Source organism: Crotalus tigris, unplaced genomic scaffold (assembly GCF_016545835.1).
Source record: "Crotalus tigris isolate CLP2741 ecotype Arizona unplaced genomic scaffold, ASM1654583v1 scf7180000017860.185164, whole genome shotgun sequence".
Classification (NCBI taxonomy): Eukaryota; Metazoa; Chordata; class Lepidosauria; order Squamata; family Viperidae; genus Crotalus; species Crotalus tigris.
In genome coordinates, this window is record NW_024096680.1 from 13,796 (window position 1) to 33,989 (window position 20,194).

General features: G+C 39.5%; 1 protein-coding gene across 1 annotated transcript in view; it reads right to left on the reverse strand.

Annotated features, from left to right (window-relative positions):
• Positions 1 to 1,698: 1,698 nt before the first annotated feature.
• The window catches only part of LOC120308058 (ras GTPase-activating protein nGAP-like), a 128,526-nt gene continuing 110,030 nt past the window's right edge, over positions 1,699 to 20,194 (reverse strand). The window contains exons 6-9 of the mRNA XM_039343535.1: positions 17,317 to 17,470; positions 14,869 to 14,967; positions 13,309 to 13,863; positions 1,699 to 3,087 (exon numbers count right to left, since the gene is read on the reverse strand). Coding sequence (XP_039199469.1) covers positions 2,896 to 3,087; positions 13,309 to 13,863; positions 14,869 to 14,967; positions 17,317 to 17,470 — 1,000 coding nt within the window. The 3' untranslated portion in view covers positions 1,699 to 2,895. The remainder of the gene's footprint in view (positions 3,088 to 13,308; positions 13,864 to 14,868; positions 14,968 to 17,316; positions 17,471 to 20,194) is intronic.

Genomic DNA, 20,194 nt, shown 5'->3' on the forward strand with positions numbered 1-20,194 from the left:
AGAGATGGAAAATCAGGGTGTAGATCTATCATGGTGGACATACCTATTAATGCAAGTTAGATATGATAAAGATGTCAAACTGTATGGATTTTATAAAGAGCAGACCTTGTTTGATCAGACATTATTAACCTCTGATGAGAAACTAATTAAGAAAATCTATACATTTTTATTGAATTTGAAAATGAAAGATGAATAAGTTAAAGAAACAATGATAACATGGGCAAAGAACTTTGGATATAACACAGAATTAGAAAAATGGCAAAACTTATGGGAAGGAAATTATAAACTGACAATGGCAGCTTTTTATAAAGAAAATTTACATAAAATGTTTTATAAATGGCACTTGCTACCAGCAAGATTGGAAAAAATGTTTTAAAATATGTCAGATAGATGTTGGAAATGTAAACGTAAGTCAGGTACTTATTATCATGTATGGGGAACATGTGTTGAAGAAAGAAGTACTGGAAAAAAATATATACTTGGCTAGAAAAGATGTTGGGAAAACATGTAGATTTTAAACTTGAACTTTTTTTATTAGGTATTATCCTAGAAAAGATTGATAAACGAAGTATATATTTGATTTTACATTTGATTTTACATGCAGCAAGAATTATATTTGCACAATATTGGAAAAAGGAAGAATTACCATCAGAAGAAAAAAATAATTAAAAAAATATTAGATTGTGCAGAAATGGACAGATGTACTATGAGGTTGAAAGAAAAAGAAGAAAGAATGCTATCAGACTTGGGACTTGTTTTATCAATGGCTGGAGAAAAGAATAAAGGATTAGGAATTATTTGTATTAGTGAATGATAAACTCAGACAATACATTGTTGAATAAGTACTATTGAATTGTACAGAAAAAAATAAAAAAAAATTACAAAAAAAGGGGGGGTGCTCACATGGTTAGGTTGCTGGGTTGACAGTTTGCAATCCGGCATTGATAGCCCAAGTACTGCTGTGCGGCAAGGTGTATTTGTCCACAATTTGGGACAAAACAGAGAATTACTTATTTAGAAGGGCTATGGCAGGGGTCGGTAACCCGTGGCTCCGGAGCTGCATGAGGCTCTGGAGCCTCCTCCGCCATTTGCAGAGAGACAGACAGGTACTTGCGCTTCCCCTCTCTGTCTCTCTCTCTCTCTCATGCGGACTTGCCCCCTCACAGGGCTCCTGATTGGCCCTGCGCCCGGGTGCCCCGCTCCCTGGGAGAAGCGCGGCCAGGAAGTCCCTTTCCTGGGCTGGCCCCGTCCAAGGCTCATGTGGCTGGGGAGCTGCGCGGGGAAGCTCTGGGATCCCGGCTGGGAGCAGCCCACTGGAGCCTCCGCTGAGTGGGCCAGCCCTCCCGCAAACCGCAGCCCCTGCGATGCCCAGCCAGTGCGACTGTTGGCCAAGAAGCAGCAGAGCTGGATATGGACGGTCAGTGACGGGGGAGGGAGGGGGCTCTGAGTCCGCAGAGCACCGCTGCAAAGCGGCCGTGGGGCAGGTGGCGCGCCCCCTGGCTTACCTGTACCAGGTGGCAGTCCCGGTGGGGGCATCGCTTCCTGGGCCATCCCCGAGCCAGCCACGTGTTTCCCACCGCCTGAGCCGAGACTGCTGCCCGGCCCGGGGAAATGTGTGGCTGATTCGGCGGCCCGGGAAGCGATGCCCCCACCGGCCGCCTCCCCAGCCAACACTGCCAACCGGCCCAGGGAAACACATGGCTGGCTCGGCGGCCTGTGAAGCAATGCCCCCACTGCCCCAGCCGACATTGCCGCCCGGCCTGTGTGTGTCCTGTCAAAAAAAAAAAAACCCAAACAAACCCAAAACAATTTTTTTAAAACTCCCCCAAACAATAGAAAAGCAACTGAAAACCTCAATGAAACCCATGCTGAAATTTGCACATCACAAAACCACAACAGATGTACAGATGCAATAATATACAATTCATGATTTATAATAAAACATTATATACAATAAATAGGTTCTTGTTACTTTTTTGTCAATCTGCAAATAGATTTCTCAGTGCATATCTGACACAATTAGCTTCTCTCCTGCTTTGACTCTCTGGTCTTCAAATATTTCAGATTTTGAATGTGTGTGTCTGTGTGTCTGTGTGTATGGGAGTATACATCTTCATGGTGTTTGCTCTTTTGTAATTTTTCTTTTTTTCTTTTTACATTTTTGAAAAGTATTTACAACTGCTGGTTTTGTGCAGATAGAAAAGGCCCGTTTCCCTCAGCCCTCCCTCCCTCCTTGCTTCCAATGGAGAAGACTTGCGAGCTTCTCCAGGTCAGATCCATCCAGCACTAAGGGGGCAGAGAGGGACAGTAACAGAGGAGCTCGGGGGTTTTGCGGCTCCCAGTGTTTTGTTTTTGGTGGGAAATGGGTCCAAGTGGCTCTTTGAGTGTTTTGGGTTGCCTACCCCGGGCTATGGGATATCAGGATATAGAATTTACAGATGAGTACTAGGAATCCAATTAAGAGAAGGGCAAAGAAAGCATGTGATGCCTACATTAATCTATTCTCTATAGGTTAGGCTTCACCCAAGTTATTTCTCATGAGTTTGAGTTAAAGGGATTTATTATAGTTTTCAACAGTACTAAAAAGGAATAATAAAGGGCTTAGAATTAAAATAGTAGAACAGGAAGACACATTAGGAATAGAACACAGATTAAGGTACTCTTATCTACATTAAAAGCCACATATATTGCATGGCTGAATAATGTGAATAATGAAAACGTTCTGCTTCTCAAAGGAATCTATCATTCTCAAATTTGTTAGAAACTACAGCAGATACTGTATTTCACCCCACATCCAAATATTTGGATTGGGCTACTTTAACTAATTTCTCTGACCCAATGATGATTCAGCAACTCGGACCACCTCTTCTCCCTTAATGGGTTCATAATGAACTTTTAAAATAAGAAATAACAAATGTAATCGTAGAGAAATATTTCTATACCTAGTGCATCTTGCAGGTACTTCTGTCCCACCAACTTGAGATATTCCTCAATGGATTTGGTGGCAAGTGTATTTTCTCTGAAGATCAACTCATCATGGTCCCCACAGCGATCCACTTCAGACATCACCAGATCAGTCAAAAAGTCCTGAAAGGAAAAAAGGTGAAAAAAAAAAGATGATGTATATAATGATAGGTGTACTCTATGGATAGAGGTTGGGTAGAATATGCCGGATGGCTAAAATGACTGACTCAACAAAAAAGTAAAAATACTGAAAGAGTGACAGTACCTCCTATTGGGGACTCTAAGGTATTTAGAGACTGTTAGATGTATTCAATTGAACAATTTGCCTCTAATATTCTTTTTTAATAAGCAAGATGCAGATATACTTCACTTAAGCCTCATATATGAAGTCCACTCACTCCAGCTGAGCCGTTTTCTATTTGTGAAGAAGAATATATCCTTCAATAAAGCCTCCATCTTGGGGCCAGCCTGCTGCTGAGACAGGCTAAAACCACATCAAACTAATAGAAAAATAGTGCTTTCTGGTGAAAAACAGAATAAGCCTAGCAAATATTCTATCTTACACAGGAGGAAGAACCTGAAGGAGGTTGGTGGTCTGCAGGGATCCAACTAGCCTGCTGTAGGATTTCCCCCTCTGATCCAGCCACAAGGCTCTGTGCCTTTGCAGGCATTTCTGCTTTGATTGCCAGAGGGGATACAGCCTCCGCCAATAGCCGTGAGAGATTACTGACTAAACAGCTCTTCTTAGTCCTACTTTGGAATGACTCCTGAGAAGAAGGTTGTTCCATGGATAAGTCACATAGCAGACAATATGATACAGGGCAGGATCTGATTGTGGAACCTGATGGGCTTTGGTTGCTATTGGCTGAAATGTATGGAATAATTAAGACCATGCAGAGGAAAGGTCATGAGACAAAGTTCATTAGAGAACAGAAAAAGCCTTACTTTTCATTAGTGAGAACTTAAAAACAAATTTAATAAAAAGAATTTAAAATGAGGAGACAATGTACAACATAGCAGTTAGCAAGCTACGTGATCCCACGTACCAATTTACACATTCTAAACTTTAATCTAATCTCACGCCAAGACAAGCACAGTTTGCCCACTTGAGAACACAGTGGGATAGAGGGATGGGAGTAGTTGAAGAAGATGTTACATTTTCTCTGTGGTGATTACTCCTTTCTACTTTGGGATTGATGTTTTTCATATGTGAATTCATGAGATATATATGTTTAATGGAGACAACTGCAAGAGTACCCTGTTATATCTGCATGGAGAAACAACTTTAAAAAACATCTTTGGTGTGTTACAACAGAGGATCTGCCCATACTTTTTTTTTCATCTTTGTAAACTCAGAGTGACTCAGACTGGTACCTTCTGCCCGAGTTTGCTATCTGTGTTTTGTGCCTACTTTGCTCTTTATCAGCTTGTTGACAACAACCTCCATAGGAATTGTGAGTAATTAGCAAAGACAGCCTGCATCCAGTCTTTCCTATTCTGGAAAAGTAGTCTGCAGTACTGGTTGGATGTAGAATAATAAAATAATTGCTAAATTGAATTTTTGAACCTGATCTACTGACAGCCAGTTTTCTCTGTTTGGCCCTGGAAGAAACAGCGACCTTGTATCTCAAGAGGTTACTATTCCTATCTACAGGTAGGAATCAGCCTTGGGAAGCTTTCCCTCGCCTGTATCACCATGACGCCAATCAGATCTTAAGAAATTGGAGTTAGAATTACAGATATATTCACTAAAGAAAGCTGTGAAAAGACAAATGGAGACAATAAAACAAACTAAATTTAATAGTCAGAGGAATTGACTCAACAAATTAAAAAAGCAAAACAAAACTTTTTTGAAAATGCAAATAAGCTGGGAAGATGGCTGGCTTATAAACTGAAAAAAGAAAGAGAGATGAAACTGATAAATAAATTGCAAGATGAGAAGGGCGGATTACAATTTCAAAATGCTGCAATAAAAAATAGTTAAAGAATTTTATGAAAAATTATATGATACAGAAGAAATCTCTTGGGAAAAAATAGTACAATAACTGGAAAAAGCTAATCTACCAAACATTCCAAAGAACTTTAAAAATATGCTAAATGAAAAAATTACAATGATGGAATTGATGGAAATTATATATATAAAAAAGATAAAACCCTGGGACCAGACAGGCTACCTACATAGTTCTATAAATGTTTACAAGATACATTAAGCTCACCAATGAAAGAAATTTGCAATGAGGTATTACTAGAGGCTAAATTACCAAACACATGGAGAGAAACAAATATTATTTTAATACCAAAAGAGGACCCAGATTTGACACAGATAAAAAATATCACTACTAAACATAGATTACAAAATCTTTGCTTCAATAATAGCAGAGAGACTGAAAGATTTTTGACTGAATTTATTCATCCAGATCAAAATGGATTTTTACCAAAAAGACAAAATAAAAAAATAACTGAAGGATTATTTTAGATACATTGGAATACTATGAAATGCACCCAGGAAAACAAATGGCACTAATTTTCTTAGATGCTCAAAAAGCTTTTGACAGTGTAAGTTGGCAATTTATGATACAACAACTAAACTGGATGGACTTTAGAGAAAAGTTTATAAAGATCATTAATATATGATAAACAAACAGCAAAAGTAATTGTCAATGGGGACTCTACAGAGAACTTTAATATAAAGAAAGGCACAAGACAAGGATATCCACTATCCCCACTGCTATTTATATTTAGTTTGGAAGTTCTCAACAGAAATATCAGACAAGATCTGGAAATCAAAGGAATGGAGCTAAAAGATAAAAGCTATAACTACAAGCATTTGCAGATGACCTGGTATTCATTTTAAAAGAATTGTTGGAGACAACTCTTAAATTATTAAAAAGGATAGAAGAATTTGGAGAAGGAAAGCCAGAATCAAACTGAAAATGATACAAGAAGCTAAAGAAAATGGAGGATTTGGACTGCCGGATTGGATCTTATACTACCAAGCATGTGCTCTAACATGGTTAAAAGAATGGATAACCCTTAGAAACAAAAGGTTGTTATATTTAGAAGGACATGACTTGCTGGACTGTGCTGAAATGGAAAGACTTACATTGAGAATCAAAGAAAAAGAAGACACAGAATATTCTCAAACATGGAACTTATTTTATCAATGGCTGGAAAAACGAGATAGAGAGCAAGAACTTAACTTTTATTACTAAGCAAAAAATTAACCCAGACAATATGTTCATTAAGCATAATGAATTGTAATAATAGAAAATTAATAAAATACTTTTAAAAAAAGAATATAATTTTCGGGAAACTGTGGACATAGAGAAAGCTGGCAAAAAGGAGTGCCTTGGGAAGTGAAGGGGAGAAGAACACAGAATGTTAGAGGAAGTGGGGAGCCTAGAATATAGAACTTGTACATATGCAGATAATATTAAGCATTAATTCAAGAAACGCATTTTCCACTATATTTTTCTTCTCATTTATTTCTCTTTTGCTTCTTGGGCTAAACATGGTGTAAGGACCCACCCCACTTTGCATCTTAAGAAAACAGAACTCTTGGAATAGTTCTTCCAACAGGCATCCTTTATTAAGAGAAAATGGTTGCAGGCGTTCTAGACAGGACTTGGGGTCCAAGCTCTCCCATTCAAGGTTTTAAGGGGTTCCCCAGTAGCCCCACCCAATCACCCCTTCTTCCAGTGACAGTCTCAGGCATTACACTCCCACCCCCTTTTCCTTACTGCCGGCTGGATGGAGACTTCAGAGAGAACTACATGAAAGGTAATAGCCCCATTGTTATGGTTAGTCCTTTTGGTGATATCCACATCCAGTTCCTTTGAAGTGTACCGAAGGAAGTGAGGGCCATAAAGCCCCTTTGTTCACCCCCTTCCCTTCATCATATGACAGAATCTAGAGAAGGCAGAAATAGGGTTTTCTATAGTTGATAACTAGAGATGAAATATAATTGGATTCTGACATCCTGCCCCCTCAAAAATAAGACAGATCCACCTGAAAGAAAACAAAACAGGTATAAAAGTTAGTCAGGTTTGTTAGGATATTCTGTGTGAAACTTCTTTAATAGCTTCGGGGCTCTGACATGACGTTTATGGACCCACTCGTTTTGTGAGGCAGGGAGGTGTTTCCAGGCAACTAGGTACTGAGTCACTCCATGATATCTCCTAGAGCAGTGGTTCTCAACCTGTGGGTCGGGACCCCATTTGGGGTCGAACAACCATTTCACGGGGGTCACCAAACAACGCAGTCCACCATTTTTCCCCCCCTTTTCCTTAGCTGTGCTACTCCCTTTTATTCTATTGGCTTTTGAAAGCCAATAGAATAGACTCTCTTGAATAGAGTCTAATTCTGTTGGCTTTCAAAAGCCAATAGGAATTGTCCAGGCTGTCTCTGCCCTGCTGAGCCTGCCCAAAGTCCCATTCTGCAAACGGTGCTGCACCAGTTGAGTAGTCCTCGACTTACGACCGGTTGAGTAGTCCTTGACTTACGACCAGTTGGGGGTCGTGGCATTAAAAAGGTTGAGAACCACTGTCCTAGAGTCAAGGATTTCCTTTATTTCGAAGTATTGTTCGCCCTCCACCATAATTGGAGGTGGTGGTGGGGATTTTTGGCCGTAAAGGTGACTGACACTCTCTTTTCAGCAAGCTGCAATGAAAAATTGGGTGTATTTGCCTGAGATTTTTGGGTAATTCTAATTCTACTGTTACTGGGTTTATGATTCTTTTAATTGGAAAAGGCCCTATATATTTTGGTCCAAGTTTTTTACAGGGCTGTAGGGACTTTAGGTATTTTGTAGATAAGTACACCATTTCTCCTATAATGAATGGTGTAGGCTCAACCCTTTTTTTATCGGCTTGTGTTTTGTATGCCTGCCTAGCTTCATTTAGTGCTTTTCTAACTATTGGCCATGTGTTTTGTAATTGTTCCATCCATTCTTCCAGTGATTGGATCGTTGGTTCATTTGGGGTTAATTCTGGCATGGGTTGAAACTTTGACCGGTGGCTATTTGAAAAGGAGTGTAACCTGTGCTGGAGTGGACTGCATTATTGTAGGCAACTTCTGCAAAAGGGAGTAAGTCCGCCCACCTGGTCTGTTGGAAATTAAGAAAACATCTTAGATATTGCTCAAGTACTGAGTTCATTTTTTCAGCCCCCCCCCATTCCCCTGTGGGTGGTGGCTAGATGTCAGTCCCTGAGTGGTTCCTAAAAGGGATAAAAATTCCTTCCAAAATGCAGATGTAAATTGCACTCCCCTATCAGAGATGATGCATTGGGGTGCCCCGTGCAATCTGTAAATGTGCTGGACGAAAAGTTTTGCTAAGGCTTTTGTGGTGGGAATCTTTTGGCAAGGGATAAAGTGCACCTGTTTGGAACACAAGTCCGTGACCATCCAGACAACAGTATTCCCATTGCTTTCTGGCAATTCCACTATAAAATCCATGGCTATTTCCATCCAGGGAGCTGAAGAATTTGCCATTGTTTGTAATAGTCCTGGCGATTTCACTTGCAACCTCTTTGCAGTAGCACATTTTGGGCAGCTGACTACGTAGCTTTCTATGTCCTTTTTTATGGATGGCCACCAAAATTGCCGTTTAATTAAGTGTAAAGTTTTTACAAATCCAAAATGCTCTGCTGATTTTGTGTCATGGCAAAGCTGCATGAATGTGACTCTTTGGGTTGTTGGTATATATAACTTTTCCCCTACCCAAGGCAACCCGTCTCTCATTGTGCACACATTTTTGTTTTTCTGGAACCATTCATCTGTTTCCAAACTTTTCCGGAATTTAATTCCAGTTTGGCTGCTCAGTTATGGTTTTATTTTAGCTTGGGCTCTGGTGGTTACTGGTGCTGCCAGTTGTGATTCTGCCATCATCGGTTTAGAGTCTGTGGTTCGCATGCTGTTACATTGGGGCATGCGTGCATCTGCCAGGAAGTTCTTTCTCCCTGGTAAATGTTTGAGCTTAAATTGGAACTGGTGAAAATGCTGGGACCAGCGGGCTTGTTTGGGATTGAGTTTCCTGGGCACTTTCAGGGCTTCCAAATTTTTGTGATCAGTCCACACCTGGAAGGGGATTTTGTTGCCTTCCACGAACTGTCACCACATGAGTAATGCCCAACATACCCCTTATGCCTCTTTCTCCCATACGGGCCAGCGCTGTTCTGTTTCCGTGAGTTTCTTGGATGTATATGCACAGGGTTGCAATACCCCATCATCGTTTTCTTGTAATAGAACAGCCCCCACTGCCACATCACTTGCATCCGCCTATATTACGATGGGCTTATCCATGTCTGGGTGCCTTAGTACTGGTTCGGCAGAAAAAAGTCTCTTTAATCTCTCACTGCTTGGCACTCCATTGTCCATGTTAGTGGCTGGCTAGTTTTTACTGAGGATGCTCCCTTCATTTTTAGTAAGTTAGTGAGGGGCAAGGCTATCTGGGCAAATGAGGGGATGAATTGGTGGTAAAAGTTTGCAAAGCCCAGAAAACTTTGTAGTTGCTTTCTTGTGCAGGGTGGTGCCCAATCAAATACTGCTCTGACCTTCTCTGGGTCCATTTCAATGCCCTGGGGGGATATGCGATAACCTAGGTAGTCTATCCTTTCCTGGTGGAATTCGCATTTCAAGAGTTTGGCATATAGGTGGGCGGCTCGCAGTTTCTTTAAAACTGCTCTGACGAGGTTGACATGTTCCTCTTTTGTTTTAGTGAAGATAAGAATGTCATCCAAGTAAACAAGCACCCCCTTAAACAAGTGCTTCCTTAGAACATCATTGATTAATTGCATAAATATTGCAGGGCCCCTTTGTAATCCAAATGGCAAGACTTTGAATTGATAGCACCCCATGGGGCAGTTAAATGCGGTCTTCCATTTGTCTCCTTCCTTAATTCTCATGCGATAGTAAGCTTCCCTTAGGTCTAGTTTAGAAAATTTTTTCCCTTTCGAGAGATGTGACAGCATATCTTTCATGAGGGGCAGAGAGTATAGGTTGCTTTCACTGACTGTATTCAGGGCCCTATAATCCACGCATAAGCGTAAAGAGCCATCCTTCTTCTCTCTAAAGAGGACCGGGGCAGCCACTTTAAGCTTGGCTGGCTGAATGAAACCCCTCTCTAGTTTTTTTTTTTTTTTATGAATCTTTCCATTTCCTCCTTCTCCTTTGGGCTTATGGAGTATAATCTGGGCTTCGGGAGTTTTGTCCCAAGCTTGAATTCAATGGCACAGTCTGTGGGTCGGTGGGGGGGGGAGCTCATCCGCCCTCTCCTCACTGAAAACTTCAGCAAGATCTCTGTATTCCTCTGGTATTTCTGGTGGTCCCTTTTCCTCTCCCATGGATGCTTTTTCTATTCTTGATTCTGGTAGCCTCCCTTGGGATTTTAAGTCCATAGGGTCCCCGTTCGGGAATTTGATTTCTGTCATCCTCCAATTCACACAGGGGTTCCATTTTTTTAACCATTCCATCCCTGGGATCATTGGGCATTCCATGCCTGGGTCATGTTATGTCCTCCTCATGTTTGCCCAAGGAGAGGTGTATTGGTAAGTGGGTAGGGTAGCTGGCACCCCCCCTGCTATGGATCCATCTAACTGGCCAAATGAGATTGGTTGTTCCAGTCTCCTCGACGGAATGCCCAGGTTCCCCACAAGTGTCGGGCTAATGAGGCAGCAGGTGCAGCCAGAGTCTATTAAGGCTTTCACCTTCACGGCTTCGAGCATGGGGGGAATTAATATAGTCACTGTCTTGATGATGGGTGCGATGCGTCCACTTACCAGGGGTTCACTTTCTGAGCTGTCATCTGAGGCATCCACCGGCCCTGCGGTGTAGGCTGGAGTTCTTTCCCCCTGATGAACAGAGGTGGGGGGTTCCACAATTTCCATCATTCTCATGGCATTTTCTTTTGGCTTAGCTGAAGACTTTCTGGATTTGCTGATTGGGGATCTGTCTGGGTTGTGCTGGGGGGCTTTGGAGTGGCATTCTACAGCTTGATGCCCTTCTCTTCTGCACTTGAAACACCCCATTTGCTTCTTGGCTGTAGCCAATGGTTTCACTGGTTCGTGTGTCAACTCAGGCGGGGAGTGGCTCCATTGTTTTCCTTGGCGGTGTCTCTTCAATATGTCGATCTCTGCTTCCTCTGCCAAGACGTACTATTCCTCAAGTTGGTGTGGGTCCCCTTGGGGCAGGCAAGCATCATATAGGTCATAATTTAGTCCGTCTTTGAAATGACTAAGGAGGATGTCTTCTGGCCAGTTCAGTTTGCTGGCAATGGCCCGGAATTCTTGCGTATATTCAGCCACTGGGCGTTTGCCTTGCCTCATCATTTTTATCCTTTCGCGGGCTTTGCGATCAGCCAGGGAGTCTTCAAATCGCCTTCTCAGAGAGGACATGAAATGGTTGAAGTTGTTGAGCTCTGGGGCATTGGAGTCGTGCAAGTTCACCACCCAATCTGCAGCCGGTCTGTCCAAGGCAGATTGCACGATCCGGATGCGGGCTTTGTCGCTGGGGATGTCCCGCCTGTATTCCTCCATGTAGCTGAGGACTTGGGTTAGGAAAAACCCCAAGCGTGTTGGCTCCCCTTTGAATTTCACTTCCAACGGCGGACGTCTTGGAACAGATCGGTGCCTCTGTTGTTGGTGATAGTGTCTTCCGTCCAGATCGCCATCTGTGGTTCGGCAGGGGGTGGGGACTACTGGATGAGCAGATGTCCCCTGGGCTGCAGGTTCCACTTCCCCCTTTGCGGCTTCAGGAGCTGGGGCGGCCGTAGGGCTCAGGATTCTCCTCTCCTAGGGAGCTGAGAGTTCTCTTCATCAGGTCAATAGCTTTCTCTAGGAGCCAGTCCGAGTACGGTGCCCAGCTTTCTCCCTCTCCACTTGCGTGCAGGGATTTCTCCATCTCTTGCTTCCATTCTGGTTGCTTGGCCCCCCGTCTCAGGGTCACCTTTCTTGATTTCTTTCCCCACTCGATTTTCTTTCCAACGCCCATTGACCAGCAAGGCTTGTGGTCCCATGTCTCCATCACTTCTTCTCCTGAGGAATCTGACCTCTCGGATCCCGACATACGGCAAGGTTCCAGTCGGGGCAGCGGCTCTCTTTCCGGGGAGTTTTCCCCCTTTCTTGCTCCATTGTCTGACATGGTAATCTTTTGCAAAATCCCCCGGCAAGGTGGATTAATTTTGCAAGTCCTGTCTAATGTAAGGACCCACCCCACTTTGCATCATAAGAAGACACTTGTGTTAGTGTGGCATAATTGAATACTGGTTTTACACCAGGGAAGTTTAGACTAAAATCTCCCTTAGCTTCACTATAAACTTAGAGACATCTCTCTGTCAACCTATCCTTTCTCACAAAGCTTTTGGGAGAATAAACATTTTACCACAAGCTCTCTGAAAAAAGAAACAAATCTTCTTTTAGGAATCAAAGGCGAATGCCATAAAAAGACAAACATGGTTTCACATTGTATCTAGTAAAATTTTATTCTGTATATTCTGCTCTTTGAGGATTATTTTTAAGAACTATGCCCTGCTTAAGACTGTCCTTCAGAGATTTGCCCACACAACTCAAACCTGAGAGTAAATTTGAAACAATGGGCTCTATTTTACCCTCCAGAAGAGGAATGTTCTCTTATTTCCAAATAAAGTGCAGCATATCTAAAGAAGTAAAAGACACATGCATAATCTAAGTTCATAACTGGCCCTAAAAGAGGCTGTGGCACCAGGGAAAAGAAGGATGTTGAGGGGTGGAGGTGGAATCTGAAGAGCTCTGCATCTCACTGCAAATGCTTAACAATTATTTCTGCTGGACCCACAATTCAAAATAGGCACTGAATCAAAACAGATACTAATCTTTTGGTAGGAGTCTGTTTGCTGAGTTTGCTAATCTGAGGGCTATAAATTAATCTATAAGATACTGAGCAGGCAATTAGAAAAAAGGATAGAAATACAGGTAGCCTTTGACTGAACACCATAATTGAGCCTGTCATTAGGGTCATTAGTTGCTGCAATCATAAATTGAGGCATCATGTGACAAGACCAGGAAAAAATGTGGCAATTATTAAGTGAACACCATGGTAATTAAGCAAATCAATTTTCTCCAATATATGTGTTTTTGCCCAAAACTGGAAGTAAACATGGCAACTGGCAAAAAAATATCACAAATTACAGTCACGTGACCATGAGATGTCACAAATGGCTGTAAAGATGAGCTGGTTGCCAAGTGCCCAAAATGTGATCATGCGATCACAAGGTGGTGAGACTATTGTAACTTTGAAAAACAGCCATAAGTAGCTTTTGGAGTGTCTGTTGGTTACTCCAACAAAAGGAGTGGTGGTTCTACATATTCTTACCTTTGCTTTGCCAGTGCTCTGAAGAATGTGCACCATAGCACAGGCCATCTCTTCTTTGTCTCTGACACATATCACTGGTTCCAAAACAGAGCATAATTCGGTATAATTGTTAGTTACAAATTCAGCAAACTCTTTATATTTTTCCATAGGAAGGACGACGATGGTCTGGTACCGTGACTTGATCCGGATGGATGGCACACCAGACTTCCCCTTATTGACTGTGGGAGTGCTGATGGTGTACCACTTTTCCACAAACTGTCGACCTGTTACAGTAACTATGGGAATGCTGACCAGACCAATATAATTATTCTTAAAGTTTTTCTTTCTCTTTTCAGTGTCCTTATAGATGTGGACTGTAATGTGATAGGTGGGTGGAAGGCTAGAGAACTCAAACTGTTCACCCCAGAAAATATTGTCAGATTTTGATTTACTGGTAGTACGGGCGACTAATATTTCATCCAGACATATTTCACAGAAATACTTCTTCTTCGGGGCCAAACCTTTGGCTTCAATGATCCAAAGACGTAACAGGTTCTCATCTCGTCGGCAATTATCCTGGAGACAAAAGCACTTGGTTTACTTATCACAAAGAATGTTTATTCTATGTGATTCTTATCTTTCATAGCCATATTATATTTTTAAATCTGGATTAAGTTTCAGATTATTCTCTGTTAGTTGTTTTTTCAGGTAGCAATCATTCATAAAGGATTATCCTACTATTGATAAAGAGGAATAGGAAATAATATAATTGAGAATTTAGAAAGGTCACTTGGGTTGGTGGAGAATATCTTGGAGTCTTGTTGAGATATTGGGAAGCCATCACCCCAATGTGCCTTTTGGCAACTGTGTGCCTCTTCCAGAATGACCTCACCTAGCACCTTGTATATTAGGAAGGTCCTCTTTCAGGATTTTTTTAAACTAAAATCTCCCAATGATCAGAAATGACAGGATGGTAATCCAAAACCATTTGGAGAAGTAATGGTTGTTTGGCTACCCTCCCCCCAGTTTCTAGAGAAGCATATTATAACTATTCTGCATTGACAAATACTGTGAAATTCCAGAGAGTTAAACAAGGTCAGCACTCCTCTGTGTCTCTCCTATTATAAATCATGTATAAGAGTAATGAAAGTAGAGTGCTTCCAAGTCCACTTGGAAGAAAGTAGATGGTCATGTTCAGCATTAATATATTAAACACTGAAATTGGCAACAATGGCCAGCAATTAGGAACAGTTTCATAATGTGATAAATTCTAAATCTGCACTGATACACACAGACATACACACAAATAATTTCAATCATTTCCCCAAAGTACTCTGAACAATAAAATCAGTGCTAACAATGTCACATATTTACAGGTTAAAGATGTAATCTATCATATTTTTTGATCAACAATGTCTAAATGAGGTTTATTAAGCAGTTTTCTTTCTGAGGCAGCTAATTTGATGCCACAAATCTACTTAGAAGGCTATACTTGTTTGAGGAGGGGATTGATATCCCCAGCTACTAATCAGGATGCATTTTCCAATTGATGCTTTTCTGAGGTTGCATTTTACACTATACCTTGTTAGGCTGGAGAGCCCTCCGTATGTTCTCCATCCAGACGTCTCTTTCAGTAGCAGAAGTGCAACTGAAGCATTTACTATAAGTGGAACAAGATATCTAGAACATATTACAGAAAGTCAAGTTAAGCTTACAGCTGAGATTGTAGCTGCGTGAAAAAAAAACAGCAGAGATACTTTATAACATAGTAGCTTAACAGGGAAATTTAAACAGAATACTAATACATTGATTATCTTAACACACTGGGGTATTACAAAGCTCCAAGTGTCAGAAACATGATCTAATTTGAAATCTATTAATTGTGGCTGAAATGTTCACCAAATCCTCCTAACTTGGAGAGTACAGCTTTCAAATGGAAATTTAGCCTATAAGGATGATTAAATTAATAAATTTACCTATAAAATAATAAAAAGCATTGAGAGACATTTTAAGCAACTGCTTTTTATAGTTTATAGCAATGTTAGTCATAAATCAAAAGTTTTCTAAGCAATATTTTTATCATTGTTGCAAAATCATTTTTTATTTCTATTTTCCAATTTGAAGCTATATCTAACAAGGCTGTAAAGTGCTTTAGATTTAAAGAGAAAAAAAGTACTTTGACTCCACATCAGCCCTCATGTAACACTGACTGGCAACTTCTTAAATCAATTACTATATGTCTCTCCAGGGATTCTGTAGATATAGCAGGAAGGATAGATTGAAGAATTACCGAAAGAGGGTATGTGTCTGCCCTCATGTGCTCTAAAGCACTTTTTGTCTTTTGAATCCAAAGTGATGAACAGCCTATAAACACTTATATTTGCTTATAAAAAGCATGTGTTCTATTTTACAGAAAAAGGACATGATCTGAATTTGATACTAAAAGAGATGGAAAGCAGTGAAAATAAGAATAATGAACAAGTTTGAAAAGGAAAACATGGGAATTCTATATAACATAGAATTGCATTAAATATGATGCTAATTTTTTTCATTAATTGACACTCCCCTTAATAAGGTTTCATTAATTGATACTCCCCTTTAATTAGGTCTAGGTTATTCCGTAGCAAGACTATAATCTGGTTACTATGAAATCTGAAACATCATACTGGAGAACTGCTAAAATATGACTGTTTAAATTATTAATTATATTTAAATGCTCTTTGGTCTTTGTGAGAGAGCTACTTCCCATGAAAGATAAATCTAAGTTTGTCACCTACTCATTGTATTTAAACTATGGTATTGTACTGAATGAAATATCAATAAAAAGTATACTGCAATTTTTCTGGCTTCCCTGAAAGGAACACATCTGCTAGGCAATTTCCATGACAACCAGGAGAAGATCTTTGATTTTCCATCAATGTGTATTTGTGCACATGTATATAGTTTCCATATTAAATCAATAACATAGTGATTTAGCTCAATATATATTTAAATACATCCCAAATTCAGTTATCTAAATGGAAAACTTACTATTTTATTTTTCCCATTAAGAATACCAAAGGAGGAAAAAATATTTTGAAAAAATGTATTAAGGAAATTAGTTGAAAAGCTCTTGAATATATTAAATACCAAAGTCAATTATTCCCAATTTGTGGTCCAGAAAAACTGTGGTTTTGAAGGATACTGGAAGCAGTAATTGAGTCATACATCAAAATAATCATTCCCCCCCCCCTTTTAATGGCAAACATCTTAGGAAATCATTGAATCTCCCAAGATGCCTTCTTTCTACCTAAAATGTTTCAATATTTCAGTTGGAAAAAAAGTTGCCCAAGACCAGATGATTTCCTAAAATGTTGGCCATTTATTCTTAATTACTAGGTTTTTGAATCTGGGATGGTGATGTTGCAGCATAAAAAGCATTAAGGAAAGGAAACACGCATCCAGGCAGAGGAGAAAAACATTAAGCTGTGCTTCAGCTGCCTCCAATAAATTTGGGGGACAGGAAAGGGAGAGTGAATACACAAGATTAGCTCATTTGTGATATGTTGCAGATGCTGTTGGACAAACACTTTAAATTTTTTCAAGCATGCACTAGTAAAGACTGCAAAAAGCAATCATAAATCAAGGTAAACTAACCAGATGACCATTAATCTTCACTGATATAATCAAAACATGAAAATAAATTCCTTATCTGATGCTGCATTGCTAACATGCCCAACTGTGACACAACTCTCCATCAATTGACAACGGCCCAGTAAGAAATGTCCTAGTTCCTTGTTGCTTCTCTTAGTCACTCACTACAATGTTTTCTTAAGAGTGAAAAATAACTGAAAGTGTTCATTTTTGTTCAATAACTGATACCAGTTATCTCATGTACTAAAGATCATCTGATCATTGGATAATCCACAACCTTCTTATGTTAAATCTAAAGCAACAAAATTGGTTATTCTTATAAAATTGAAAGAATAAAAAGACTGAGAAGATCAGAAACTATATATCAGTCTTCCACTGTATTTGTTATTTATTTACCTCAAAGCAGAAGTTTCGTCCAATTATACTACTATGAAGTGGCATGACAAAGACTTTCTCATCAGTCCCAAGATCCAAAGTCTCAATAGGACCTCCTGGACTCAGCAAAGATTCATGGGAAAATGATTGTTTCAGCTTTGACAAGCCAGGGGACCTGTATAAAGACAGTAGGAGCTGGAAATAAGACACCCGGAAAAAAAGAGATGATTTAACAAAATTAAATTTTAAAATCATCTTTTAGGTTTACCTCTTTCCAAATATTGGTTGGGAAAATGGAATCCCTAACAAATGCCAGTCAACATTTAGAAAATTCAGAAACATAAAACAATTTTGGTTTTAAAATTTTGTATTCTGAATTGTTGGTGAATGGTTCAAATGTTTTTCTATACAGTATGTTTCATAGAAGCCAAAAGCCTACTAGTAACTTCCGAAGGCTGTATATTTTTAATTCACTACATGAAAATGTTACATTTATAGAGGTGTACAATTTCTCTTCCTTCCCCTCCCTATCCAGTAGATTCCTCTAAAATTAATGCAAAGGGTGCTCTGAAAATGAAAAAAGTTTTGTGTGTGTTGTTTGTATCAATATTATTTGTTTCTCCAAGGAGCTTAGAGTAACAGACATTCTTTTTTGTATTTCATGTTAAAAACAATCCCCAAAAACAGATTGGCTGAAAGATAATGGGGTCAAAGTAGTGCAATAATCAGTCAAACATCTGAACCAGCTTCCAAGAACAATGTTATCATCTACGCCCACTATTAATATTCTCTTTTCCAAAAATACAAACGGGATACAAACAATGACAGATCTATTAATCTTATACTAAAATGTTTCACAGTCTATGAGAGTGGTTTTTTTTTGCAAATAGCACAAGAAGATAATCTTACTAATCATATTCATTATATTAATTTGGCATGCTCTAATTGGGTGCATTCCTGATCAGCCATCTTCCTATCTAAGGCATTTCAATTACACAGAGAAAAAAATGCTCTGAATTGCATCTAAGAAGCCATTCTTAAAAATCCCCTGAAAGTTGGGATGACACACATAGAAAAAAACAGGATCTTATTTCATTCTTTCATGTCACATTAAGAATTTTATGATTTGGTAACAACTTTTAGAAAAGCCAGTATCAAACCACTTCCAAAACATTGCCAAGAAAACTGCAAAGACTTGTCCATATAGTTGCCAGGAATCTATGCTGACTTGAAATCACCACCACTACCACAAGAGACACAAGTTTTGGGATTGCTGGGAGCCACATCCATGGCTTTTCTGACTTCAGGCTATGATCTCTTTTCTTAATATAGTAGTTCATTTGTAGGTCTGATTGCGCTTTACTATGATCAACTAAACTGGAAGTGAGCCTTGCGATTGGTATTCCTTATGCCCTGCTATTGCTAGAATGCAATTTCTTTTACTGGTATTGGCCATAGTGAAGCATCAGCCGCTATTTTATGGTAGTAGGGTTAAGCCAAAAGGTTTCTATTTAGCTAGAATTCATTCAAGCTAATTTCAATAATAGAAATTTGTAGATGTCTGCAGTTTGCTTGTAATAGCTTAAACTATAGCTAGGCGCTAGGCACCAAACATTAATATAGATACACTGGCCTAAGAAAAATTATCTTACAAATGCACACTCAAATACACATATACAGTGAAAAGGATCTAGACAAACCTAAACCATGGAAAATGATATTACAAGAATGCTTTATTATGCTGTAAATCTACCAAAATCCCAATAGTTAGTGAAAATACAGAGTCTCCGAATCTTATAAAAGATCAAAACTAAAGCAATGCAAGTAAATTAACTACAACCAAGAAAGAGATTGCTGCTGAAGAATTGCCACCCAGATGGCATCATCCCCAAGCCATAAATAAATATCAGGTATCTTTCGTAAACAAAAATATATCAGCTATAGAGTTATAGAGCACAGAGTAACTCAGTGTTTTTCAAGTTTGGCAGTTTTAAGATGTGTGGATTTCAACTGTAAGATGATTTTAAAGTTGCCATGTTTAAAAAACAGTAGTTTTAATGAATATGACAGACATCTTTTGCGACAAAGCATTTGATGCTATTTCAAAATCTATTTCAGAAGAACAGCAATGCTATAACAAACAAGCAAATAAGGAAAAGTTCTCTTTAATTATTTTAAAAGGAGAGAATATAGGTTTCAGAAACAGTAGATGTTTTATGCAGTATTTGGGAGATACAATGGCTGGTTGGGGAATTAAAAGCATGAAGTAGGTAGCTTATTTATTTATTTGACTTGACATGCTGCCAGTTATCAAGGTTAGTTGACCATTTACAATCAAAATATAGCATTGTAAACCAAGTTTGCATTATAAAGATTATGAGAAATAATTTAATCCTGAAATTTTGGAGTTACAAATTGTCTTTGTTTTTTGACAATTGGGACTGGCAAGTTGATTGCTAAGTGACCCGGTCACTATGTGGAAAATCACCTGACTATGAGTATATTTACAATTTTACTTCAGCTTTCTTCCCTTCCCACCCCACCACATCCCTGTTCTTTGGAATGCTTATCCTGATTCTGGGATAATTAGCAAGAAGAGAATTAATATTTGTATTTCAAGTCATCATAGAGGAAGGATTATAAGAGATTATAAGAGAGTAAGCAGGCACATAATAGTGAATAGACATTGAAATGTGCTAGCACTGGCTGTTTGTCTAGTGTGCTTTGGGCTCTCAGCACTGAGTATGCTAGGCAAACAACTGGCATTAGCACATTTCTTTCAATGTTTGTTTCTCTTTGTATGCCTGCTTACTCTCTTGCAATCCCTTCCTCTTCAGTGATTGCTTGTTTACACAATCTCTCCCGTTTTTGAGAGGAAAAAAAATGGGTCAGGAACAGA